At 37.8% G+C, this 12,608-nt stretch overlaps 1 protein-coding gene across 1 annotated transcript; it reads right to left on the bottom strand.

The window, feature by feature from the left end:
• Positions 1-1,550: 1,550 nt before the first annotated feature.
• On the bottom strand, positions 1,551-12,235 carry LOC110047209 (uncharacterized). The gene is made up of 12 exons (XM_089272951.1): positions 11,983-12,235; positions 9,624-10,199; positions 7,982-8,245; positions 7,569-7,698; positions 6,562-6,636; positions 6,395-6,466; positions 5,571-5,648; positions 4,985-5,056; positions 4,138-4,200; positions 3,302-3,376; positions 2,064-2,135; positions 1,551-1,824 (listed from the first exon to the last, which is right to left on the bottom strand). The coding sequence occupies exons 1-12, from the start codon at positions 12,038-12,040 to the stop codon at positions 1,749-1,751; spliced, it is 1,611 nt and encodes a 536-aa protein (XP_089129077.1). The 5' UTR covers positions 12,041-12,235; the 3' UTR covers positions 1,551-1,748.
• Positions 12,236-12,608: the final 373 nt, after the last annotated feature.

The following is a 12,608-nucleotide window of genomic DNA, read 5'->3' as shown; positions in this document are numbered from 1 at the left end:
AGACCGGTCTCAATACTGGTTCTAAGATTTCGCTGATTGATTAAATCATTTATCTGCAAAACACTGTCCGGGATGTAAACAGGAAGCTAATATCTAGCTATTTCTGAGAAGAAGAATTCGGTCTCTAAAGAAACGAGAAACACCTTTGTTAAATTGAAATTTAAAAATAAACCAGGAAGCAAATTAAAACAGAACGACAAACTGCACGTTTTGTCGATGCAGGTGATATGGTGAGGTTAAAACGATCGATTACCATAATGCGAAACTTTAATATACACATTATCTAATCTTTTCGCTTATCAGACTTAATGGCTAATACAATCACTTACCGATGGATTTATCATGTCTTACTGAGATATTAGCTCTTTTTCCTTGAGTACGTGTGCGGGCTGAATTCTGTAAATCCTGCAATCTGACTGGTTCCGGGTGTGGGCGGAAATTTACGATCTCGCTTACGCTTCATTTCGGGGAATATTTGAAATATTTCACCAAAAATTTTCCAGTTAGAATAACTTAGCCGTTACCATGAGCATTTAATTGATATTAATCGACAAAATTTAATTTTACGCAATTTTCATTTTGTGCTTTCGTTTGGAAGTCAGTTGTACCCTCGATCGAAAAAGTTTAGGAACAGGTACAGTTTTTAATTGAAATTCAAATCGCCGTATATTAAGTAAAATATTGAGTTCAAATTCTTTGTTTTTTATTCCTGTTTTTCCCCCAAGCCAAATGTCTATCAAGTTTCATTCGAGAAGTATTAATATTATTTACTCCAAACAGTTGTGCTGTTGAAAAGAACCAAAATCTATACGTGAACAGTTTGCCAAGGTTCCTTTCCTTTTAAATCAATGAAAATTGTAAATTGCTGCATATGCTATGTCTCGTAGAATTGTTTTCATTGCCCCTTTGTTAACGCTGAGGTCCTAAAGCCTTAGGTTAGAAGAAATAATAGCTGTGACTCAGTGGTATAGTTAATAACGTCCGTTGGTGTCTATAGCTATCTACTGGACTTTCTGTTATTAAATAATCTTAGTGTAAGATTGTTTCTCAGACTTTCTCGTCAGTTTTAAGTCTTTCATTTCGCAGTTTTTTTTAGTTTATTAGTGACATTGAACAACGACACTTGCGAGGACCTGTGCGCAATCATACAGATATTGCGAAGCAACCTTCTAAGCACACCAAGGTTTATTTAGCAAATGAAAAAAGTAAAAATAATTCGTTATTTGCCGGACTAGGTCGGTCGATATAGGAAAAAAATTTGCCCTAGGTCTCGAGTGCGGCCCTCAGCCGTAGTATTCAGGACTTCATAATGGAACGGCAAATGACACATATCATATGCATTTGGTATAATCGACAGTACATGAGCGGTATTTGATAAACACTTAAAAAAACACAGAGCCACAGACATCTTCTATATGGGACTGAATACTTTGTCTCCTATTGGGATCCAGTACATCTTTCTAATTTTATGGACATGCCAACCCCTTAACCTTTCTCCAAGCGTTTGATGTCCAAGACGTAAAGATATCTTTCTTTAAAAACGTGTTGAAAAGTGTCCTGCCTGCAAAATTAATTTAGGTTGAGGTATAAAATATAATGACGAAATGGCCTGATCGGGTCCTCTGTTACAAAGATGTCTTCCCTTTTGTTTTTACTTGAAATACCTTTTCCAACAACTGTAAACTTTATAAACCGTAAAGCAAAGAAGCTAAGATAAGGGACCTGGACACTAACTATTCTGGTTATACTTACAGAATTCGCAGATCAGTGAGGTCTTGAAAGATTTCGGGGGAAAGCTCAATCAACCGGTTATCCGCCAGATACCTGATAAATATGAGATTGAAAATTGAGGTATAAATATATAAAAACCAAATACGTCAACAATCCTCAGGGAATGTAACGTTTTAATACCAATTGTAAAAAAAGAAGTTTAATTTAAAAATCATGAGTGTGTAAAGAAAATGAGGAACAATTCTGAAGGTAATTAGTTGCGGTGTCGATCAGTGTTTCACATATTCTCCACTTTCCGCCAATCATGTCAGTACAACAAACGTTCTACTTACAGTTCTCTCAGTGAAGAAAAATTCTGAAATGTCTTCGCTGATATTGTAGTTAGTGAATTTGAACGTAGGTCTCTGAAAAAGTGACAATATAAGGGTAATAAGGAGTCTTTACCAGCGTGAAAATGGAGATTTACGGAAAATTGAAGTTGGCTTTAATCTCGTAAAAGTTGGTCGTACAGGTTCATGCAATAACTTAAATGTTGTTGAAGGTTTTCAAAGCCGATTTCTACTCTACCGCGCTTGAAGTTTCCAACATTGATTTTTTTTTTTCTGAGACTTTTACCACTGTAAAATGATGAGTTAGTTATGTCAGAAATGTAAAAAAGATGGGGGTCACCGACTTAGTAATGGTGAGAACAATCCCGGAAGACCACCCTAAATCTGCAAAAATCGGGCTTCGTTAGCGATTAAGGCCACAGTGTCTGTAAGCCCAAAATTATTGCAATTAGATCTTTCAAGTGAAATGCTCGCTACCAAATATTGTTAAGTGGACCTATTAAGTATATTTAGTCAACTGGTGAGGTTCCTTAAAGAACAAGTTCGCATTTAGCGACCATAGTTTCACGCGCCTTACAACCGCAAGATGACAGGATTCGATGTCCCGTGGACAGAAATCTTGAATTTTTTTTAACTTCCCACATTGACTTTTTTGTTCATTTTGGAACAATGCAGAGATAATTGTAAATAAAATCTGTTTCTGGAAGGTGAAGTAGGGGTCACCGAACGTCCAAGATCGTTAAATCCAGGCAAAGCTATAGCAATGACCATCTACCCTATCATTGTTCATTTTATTATTCAGAGGGCGCTCTCCTGCATGACGTGGCGTCTGAATTTTCGTGCGCAGTAAGGATTCGCAGAAACAATTAGCGCGAAAATCCTTAAAGTTGGCATGCAAGGAACTTTAAGCAAATACTTGAAGTTCGCTTAAAACAGTTTGGTCTCTTTAAGGAAGCTTAAAACATGAGTGTATAGCTAGTCTACGGCTTAGTTTTGAAACTGTAAAGCGTATAAAGACTGCCTAAGTTAGAAATTTACTACAGCATTACGCCAACCTTACGAAGCAGTAGAACTATGTTTTCATGCTGTGTTCACCATCAGTGTTACGTTAGGTGACTGTATTTAGCAGCGAAAGGGGATTACGTCTTTTCAAGAACTATTTACCTTTAGTTAAGGTTGCATTTTATCGATATATGTAAAGAGGGTTTCCAAAGCTAAAGCAGATTGTCTCAAGTACTTACAAGTATTTCACCGAGCTCCTTGAGCCACGAAAACTGTTTTCAAAAAGGCCTGTTAACTTATTACTCCTCAGATCCCTGTGTGTAAATAAAAAAAATACTTTTTCTATTAATAATTTCAAGTATATCCCAGTGTTTTCGGAAATCATATCTTGCATTGAAATGCAGTTAGAAGATCGTCGGGCCCAAAGTTGTGCTTTTCGTAAAAGAGAGATGCATAATTCAGATATTCGCACGGTCGTGCATCTATTTTGCATATCAGTCTTCCATTTCCCATGCATACACATAGAAACTCAAGTGTCCTGTGAATAACATGTGATGTAATGTTAGCGAAGCCAATCACGGCATGGACGCTACTTTCCAATTAGTGCCATAAACCTCTATGCATAGTGCGTGCGTACTTTATGTGAAATGCTGATACAATCCCTCGGGCGTCATTATGACCTATCATTGCCCAAGACGTATTTTTCAAGTTTTTGTCCAAACTACGTAATATTTACTATTCTGTAATGAGTCGAGTTGAGTTAAGTCATTAGTTTTAGTATACTATTTATACATAGATGGCATCAATAACAGTATTGTATCACTCTCTGATGGTCTCATTAGTTACTTCTATTCTGGCAATATAGTTAGTACGTGGCCTGACTGACTTTTATTTACAACAACTTAAGATTTCTCGTGATCTAATACTGGAACTTTTGTTTTAGTGCATAGTTTTCGTTTTTGTCTGTTTCAAAACAAAAACAGATACAAAACTTTGAAAAACGTTTCTCTTTCTTCCGTAGTCATTTTCTTATAACTCAAACTCATTTCGCTTTCAATGACATCCTTTTACTTACAGTTTTTCGAGCCGTTTGTTGATTTCCACTGAGATTCCATACAAGTCATTGTCACTTAAGATCCTACAAAAAAATGAAGTAGCTTTTCATTAATCTCGAGACAAAATGAAACTCTTCTCCAGGCAACCATTTTGACTTTTTGTACCATTTTGGCCTTTTGTGCCATTTTGACATGTTTTGTACCATTTTGACTTTTTGCACCATTTTGGCTTTTTGTACCATTTTGGCTTTTGTTCAGAGAACAGCAGTGTGGACTGGAGCCAGTCAGATATAATAGGACTATGCTAAAGCTAAGAGAGGTGCAAAAAGATTTCAGAAGTTCGAGTAACAAATGGCCAAGAACTTCGTATCGAGATTATTTACATCGTATAACAAACTTCCGCGCGACTGTTTTAAATATCTTCTCAAAAGAAATTATTTCTAACAAGACCAAATGTCGAAAACAATTGTTGAAGTTCATAAGAACGCTTGAAAGTACTAGTACAACGAAACTGATGTCGAAATTTTACCTGTTGCTGCACAATTTCTCTGATTCTTACAATTTATTTTCTCGGGATTCCATAGGCAGCTGTCTTTGGTGTTATTTCAGCCTACTATTTATATCTTTAGCTTTTAGGAAATGCAAAAAGGTTTGTAATATACTTAAAATTATTCTGGTACTAGGTTTTTGTCACGGAAAACCAAAATTACTCGATTCCCTATCGGATTTCATCTTAATAATTCATAAGTGTAAAGTAAAACGCTGAGTGACGTTCTGAAGTTGGATGGAGGGAGCTTGCAGTACTCGTAGCGAAAACTTTTATAGCCACGCATTTGCCATTACAGCCGGACAACAAGACATGCTTACAGTTCTTTGAGAGACAAAAGACCATTAAAGACTTTCGGCAAGAGGTCACTAATCCGGTTATGTTGAATAGACCTGAAAGTAAGCAAAAACAGGTCAAATTTAAACATATTGCATTTCTGCACAACACCATGACGTTGCCGCTTTAAATGGAAACAAGCCGCGAACATTTTATAAAAGCATTTTACTAGCGTGGGCTGGAGGTCCGTGATAACACATTGAATGATCTCGCCAAATAACCTAATCATGTCATATCCAACAAGCGCGTGGGCTTTAGCAGGAAATTATTTTGCTTTACAATCTAGAGACTTGCCAAGCTCAAACTTTTGAACCAACGGTGTTTCTTGGAGTCGCCAAAGATTCGCAAATCAAACCTTTACTCGATGATCAAAACCACTAAAGAACTGTTACTTTTTTGGTTGATTTCTTTTAGTAGTAATTTTTAACTTGTTGAGAGATATTGATTGCTGATTTTACTACGGTGCCATACACTTTTCAGTCCACTTGTGCCTAAAAAGAAAAATAAGTTTGATAACAAGCTGTTCGTAGTAGCTCTTTACTATTCAGTTATTTGTGTCCATCAACTCACAGATAGTTCAAGGAAGACAAGTCGTTGAATGCCCCCTCTAAAATTGTGAACGGTTTTGAATTATGCTCCGTAATTTCCCTGAAGTAAACAAGATAGAAGTAATAAGTGCTGTTAGAAGAATTATATCTAAATTAAAATTTCTTCACAAGTGGCAATCGAAGATCAGGCAGAAAGATTGTAACAATAAATAACCAAAAAAACATACGATTGGCCCTCTTGGTTTCGTTCTATAATTCGATGACAATTTTTGATGCTCGAGAATTTTACCAGATTGTTGAATTTCGGTTGCTTAAACGCAAATAACATTTGATTTCTTTGTTTCTAATTTTATGCAAGGTACATATATGAGGTTCGCAACTTGTCATACGCAATTTTGAGTCTCTCGTAGTGTGTTGGAGGAGTAACGCGGAGGTCAATAACCAAAATAAATATATTGATAAACTGACCACTCCTCAATGGGGATTTTCAGGGCCAATGAAATTAACATAACATGGCTACAAATCCCACCTGGCAGGAGGAGTTAAACTCGGGACTACAGAGAACAACATTAGCTAGTTGTCATTGCGGGACACGAAACTGCGACCTCCGGGAGCCCTGACCACTCGGCCAGGAGGCCTACTTAATACACCAGTAGTACGGAGGTTGCCAGTATGCTCTTGCTCGTAAAGAGCTGGGTTTTTTTTTTCTAGGGGTCTTAAAATTGGAATTACACTGTAATTGCATTTAAAAAAAAACACTTTATTGGCAGTTCATGTACGATTTCAATGATGTTTATCACTGAAAAACGCTCACTATGTTAGCAGAATCAGCTCCGAAATACTTACAAATACTTCAGTTTCTTGAGTCCCAGAAACGCATTCGTTGTCAAGTTGCTAAGCCAAGTACTTTCGAGCACCCTATCCAAAGTTAACAAAAATCATTAACGATTGACTCGCTGACATGGCTCACAATGCATGTCTCGATTGATGCTTCGAGGTAAAGTTTTACTTACAAGTATTGTAAATTAGTTAAGTATCCCATCGAGCCGGGAATAATATGCCTCAAACTATCGCTCCAGCGAAATAACCTGAAAACAACAACAAACATTTACAAGTTTTGTGCAAATAGCGTCCGAGCCGCATAAACAAGCGTACTTATTAAACGCATAGAGTACCTCCTCGAGTTGCCTGTTCTGTCCAGTTATAGAAGGAAAGATGACGAAATCGAAAGGGTCCCGGCCACAACCGAATAGATAGAGCTATTGTTACATGTACAGTGCTGGGCCGCGATTAAAAGTTAACCGGAGAATTAATTTTTCTTGTATAAAAATGCTTTTCACTGCTTTATGTTTTGTTTGGTTTGAGATTATACCAAGTCAAAACTGATTGACAAACAATGTAAACGGGAATTAAAACCTCACCGAAAGGTCAAAAACCGAAATCAAACTTCTCGCTAATCTTGTGTTAGCTCAATCGGGCTTTGAACAACCCGGCCCTGTTTTCTCCTTGCGACCACTATCAAAAGGACTTTCCCCGGAGGGAGGATCGGCATGTTCCATTACCCTATTGAAAAGTTCGCTTTTTCTTTCTTGTTCCCTTTTTAGATAAATTCTACTGTTCCCTATATTTCCTTTCAAAGTTTCGTCTTCTTTGAGAGTAGAGATATCCTTTGTTCACTTGGAATAAATATTCATGTTCCCTTGTTCTCCAAAACCCCTTGGACACCCTCTATGAAATGGACTGTAATAACCCTCATAAGGGAAGAAGTGAGATGTTTTCCCAAGCCCCGTTGCAGAAATAAAAACTCAACTTTCCCTTTCAAACCATTTCAGAAAAGTATTATTTCCAATAGAAAACACTTATTTAATTCCAAACTTTGGTAACATTAACAATTTGGATTAAATACTTTGCTTGAGCCTTGTAATGGCTCAGGTAAGGAGGTTCACGTAAACTTCTTTTTGGGATTTGCAATAAAAGAACCTATACACCGAGGCTATTATGACTAAGCAATGCAACTTACAAGTATTTGGCTGCATCAGGTATGTCTTGTGGGACCGTATATACACCTAGGTACGACGTTTGTATGCAATCAACTCGGATCCAAAAAGGATCCGACCTCGGCACATAACAACTGCATATCTTTGAGCAATCTGAAAGAAAAATTCATAGATGTTGAAAACATGACTGCATAAATTACACCACATCATGGACTTAACGGCACAGATAAGAAGATACCCTGGCAGAGCCAGATGTTCGCGGAATACTTTAGCGAGGTAATTGACGCATTACCTGGCAAAGGACACGACGAAGGGAAAATATGTGACTCTTTCAAGGTGAGCAATGACCAGATGGCTTGAATACGTACTTTCTTACACATGCATATGCGATACAAATAATAAAAACACAACATAAATGGCATCCCTTTGCTTATACCTTGCGTGTTAACCAGTAATCTTTTGTCGTCCGACCCGAAAGAGTTCCTTGCCACACACTTAACCTCGTCTAGTCGCCGTGAATACACCTCGTAATTATAAATAACGCTCGTACTATTTTGTAGAATCTGATGCGTTATTCCATCTCTACTCTTGTACCACGTGATTACAGGGGCAGGTCCACGCTTCGCTTGACACAACAAGTTTGACGACGAGGAAGAAAGTATCGTAACATTTTCCACCTTTGACTGAAAGTTGGGTGATTCTGCGGAAAATGAGCAATAAAGCATTTAGGAGAGCCTGTAGAAAAATCTATTCAGTTATTCAGTTATTCGCTCGTTACAGCGAGTTCACATTTTTGTGAAATTAAGGAAAGTTCGAAATACCGCTCGATCAACCAAGATGGCCGATGGAATTTATGAAACGTTAAGCATTTTCAACAGGCTAGTACAGAAAGAGGGGAAACTTGCTTTGATTTCATATTCATACAGTTTGTAATTAACTCTTTGATCATTTCTCTGAGTTATATATCTTCTTGAAGTAAATAAGTTTTGTCTTTTTTGTTTTTGACCGTTATGAAAATACAACTGTCACGATTTAATTTACATACCAAATTTTAACTGATTTGAGAAAGTTACTAATTAGTCCGGGTGCCCACGCTGGGAAAGGGGGTTAAAAAATGATTTCGTTTACTCGACAAGCTGGCAAACTTTGACTCGCCCAGTAAAGTTCCTTAGACCTTAGGGAATAATGATGGGGTGGCAGTGGAGCTGGCCAAGTGGGCCATGGAAATTGACAGCACCTCAAAGTACACCCCTCTTCAGTGTCTATGTGTTTTTAAAAGTCATCTTCACAACACCCTGGGACGAGGGGGGAAATAGTTAATGACCTATAGCCATCAACAGATTTTGTCTAATAATACAAAATTTTCACAAGACTGAGTTCATGCCATGGATAACATGATGATGTTTTTAATAAGTCACATGATCAGAGTATGATGCCATAAAATTGACCAAAACGGATAAAGGCAATACGGCCGAGTACATTTTATCTGTTCAGGCAATCTTAAACGTCTTTTTGGATATGGCATTTTACATTTGTTCTTATTTTTGAATAAAGTTCCTTTCACTCAACCTCGTGCAAAAATTGTTAATCATCTATCTAGACAGGGTCGTGTGTTGTTAGTTCCCCCGCATTATTGTGCTTTATTGACAAAGGTTAATTGTGCAAAGTGTGCAGATCAGCCAATAAAAATGTAATCATTGTCATGTCCATTGAAATTATTTTCTATCACGGAAAATTCTACATTTAATAATCTATCAAATAGTTATACCTAATCGTACCTTTTTGGTGGGCTTCGGTGGCATATACATGTAAGGCGAGTTTGTTCGAGGCATGGTTCGTATTTTGACGAGAAGTAGTCGAGCCAAAATACCCATAGCGAGACCAAACGAGCCTGATATGCAGGCGAAGCGTACCAAAAAGGTACGATTAGGTATTTACCGTACTCAAACTCATTCAAGTGACCGTGATATCGTGGCCAGATCAAGTCAGTGACTTGATATTGAAAGATATCAGGGCAGTCGACACGGCTTCGGATCGGCTAAGTGCGAATTTGGGTTGGTAATAAACGATATACAGACCTCCCTTGCTTAAAGGTATTGCTTGGTAGCTTGCATGGAATCCTGTATTTGCAGTCGATCGTGAACTCCTGCCATATCTCTCTACTACCATTACATTGCTACTGGACCATATACGTCGAGGAACAGCATCTGCTTCACATTGAATATGAAGTACATTACTTGACATGGCATCAGCATCCTTTACAATCAAAAACATGTTATACAGGCATGCTCCAGGACCCAGATTGATACTTTCAAGGGTCATCTCTACGAAGTGCTCCTTACGAACTGTGATCTTCCATTTTTTGTATTTAACACAGCTGCCTGTGGTCTCGGGTGGGCTGGTAGGTGTAGTCGTGGGTGTAGTTGCTGAAGGTAACGGCGAGGACGTCGGCACAGTCGTCGGCGTAGGGCTTTCAGATGGCTTCAGCGGTGTCTCCAAAGTAAGCTTATCGCCAAACGTTCCCTCGTCACCTTTAAGAGATATCAAACAGTAGGCAGGTGGAAGTGTACCAACCAATGTCGCATACTGGGATGTTGGAAACGGTGTCGGATTGTATGACACACCAACCGATGGCGGATTTGTAGTTGTTAAGACTGTGAAGACAATTTCGTCAGTTTTTTTGTCAGTACTTTTATGAAATTTGTGAGACTCATTTCTGAATTATTCTTATGTTTTGTAACTTGTAAATACACTAATTTTTAAATTGTTCTTCGGTTTTGTAATTTCTCTTAATAGATAGGTGTCCTATATTAGTAGAGGGTTATTCCTCGATTAAAACAATTTGACACGTTAAAAAAGTCATTATCATTATTTATTATTATTATTATTATGTACCGTTTCCATGGACAGTTTGATTGGAGAAAAAAATTCTTCCCTTGCACGTGCAGATTATTATAGTATTTAAATTTAGGCCCCCTTTACATTACTCTAGATCCGGTGAAATTTGGAAACAGCGTTTTAACTCTGAAAACGCATTAAACGCTTTTCGTCCACATATTCATCGGAGAAATTTGAAAACCACGACAACCACCGTCATTTTGGATTTGTGTTTGATTAAGACTCCGTCAGGGAAATCACATTATTATCGTCTGACGTCACCGTTTCGCAAAGCTCCGTTTTCAAAATGTTTTCCGCCCAAACTAAAGACGCAAAGCTGGAGTTTCCAAATTCGGTTTGAAGAGCGTTTTCGATAAACTCCGCTTTAGTGACGGATCAGTGTGGACGGTAGGCCTAACAGTAGAAATAACGCTGCGTTTTCAAATTTACTCCGGCGTATTATGGGATTGGAGGGGCCTTAACCGACGATATATTTTTCTTTTATTTGGGGTTGAAAAATAAGGCAGATGCTTTATCTTAGGAAAACTATTAACGGCAGCAATTAGTTTCCTTGAGGGCAAGTTTTAAACAAATTTTAATGGGGATTAATACCGCGTCAAAACATGCAATCGGCACGTACTATGTGAAATAAAAACCCAAGGCGAAAAGCAAGAGTCCTTGCATTTCTTAAGACCTAATCAATAAATGTAAAGATTCGTTTATTTGAAACTATTCCACCTTGCATAAAAAATCAATTTCAAGATTGCAGATCATCACACGACGCACTTACAAAAGAGAGATGGGAGTGTGGGTAGTAAGCCTTGAACTAACAGATATTTTTGGTCGGGAACATTTTTTGGTGGAATTTATCATATGCTAGGCGAGATTCACGAGTGCTCCGATACATTGACTTAAAAAAAGAAGACTGCTGGCACAAGAAATACTAAAAAAAAAACACTTGTTAAATTTGCTGACATATTTTGAAAGGATTAGGACATGCCAAAGGCCACGAGCGCTGTTCAGAAAAAAACAACAGATGTGCATCGTTTGCAGCCACCGAGCAGCTTATTTAACATTTGCCGAATTGATTTCATAGTAGAGACGGAATTAAAGCCGTCTTGGACGGGAAACTTGTCTTCTGACGGAAAACTTATCTAATATGAATCCGGTGAAGGACGAGTTTCCTATCTCAGATTTACTCGTCTATATAGCTACTTTTCTGTCCAAATCAACTGGCAAATAAAACGGAAAACTCGTCTTTGACTAAAATCTCTCTTAAATCATTCTGGATGCGAAAATCACGACGACGTTCAGTCGCGATGTTAACACGATTTACCGCGCGATCCACAAATTCCTTTTAGACGGTATTCTGTCACACGAAATCCCGTCTGTGACTATTTTCCCGTCTAAATATAAATTGGGCTGTTCTCTTCTCCTTCTTCCAGCAATGTTCAGTCGTTTTTAGTAATGTCACTCCTCTTATTAATTCTTACTGGTTATAAATATTCTTCGAGAGCGCACTTTCATCGATTACAAAATTAAAATATCAAGATCACTTACCTTTCTTCCACACAAGTTGCGATAAAAACCAGAACACAAAACCAGTAATGGTTTTCATATTTGTTCAGCAAGCAATAAGACAAAATAGGTACCTTAGTTGAGACTTTGCGAAAGCCAAAATTACACAACCGTTACATCATTTCAGCTTCCGCGCCATATTTAAACAATTCTTAACAACGTTTGTTTGCAATACGCAGATGTTATTTTAAGTTCAAAAAAATTCAAGTCCGTTCATTCGACAAATCCTGCACCGCGATGACATTCTATTGAGAACCAATGTGGTTCCCAGTGATAGTAATTTCAAACACTGTCATCTTTATGCACATTTGTTTATTAACAATTTTGTAATCAGACTTTTAAGTTAAAACATGGGTTAAAAATGCAAATTGAAGCCTCGGAACCTGATCTACGCCGTATAAATGTGGAAACGGCTTTTTCACTGTGACAGCGCAACAGGAAAATTCCATGTTGGAAAACGAATTAAATGTCTACCGTCCACACCGCAACTCAGGTTACGCACGCACTTAAGGCCTGGATAATTCTTCATTCCGCCATCTTTGAACGGAATCGAAGAAATAACAGCTCCGAAAATGTCATAATCCGGGGCCGAAAGAAGATTCTGGTAG

Source organism: Orbicella faveolata, unplaced genomic scaffold (assembly GCF_042242905.1).
Source record: "Orbicella faveolata isolate gen_17 unplaced genomic scaffold, um_ofav_v1 contig_1, whole genome shotgun sequence".
NCBI lineage: Eukaryota > Metazoa > Cnidaria > Anthozoa > Scleractinia > Merulinidae > Orbicella > Orbicella faveolata.
Note: the sequence above shows the minus strand (reverse complement) of the source record. Positions and strands in the feature narration are given on the sequence as shown.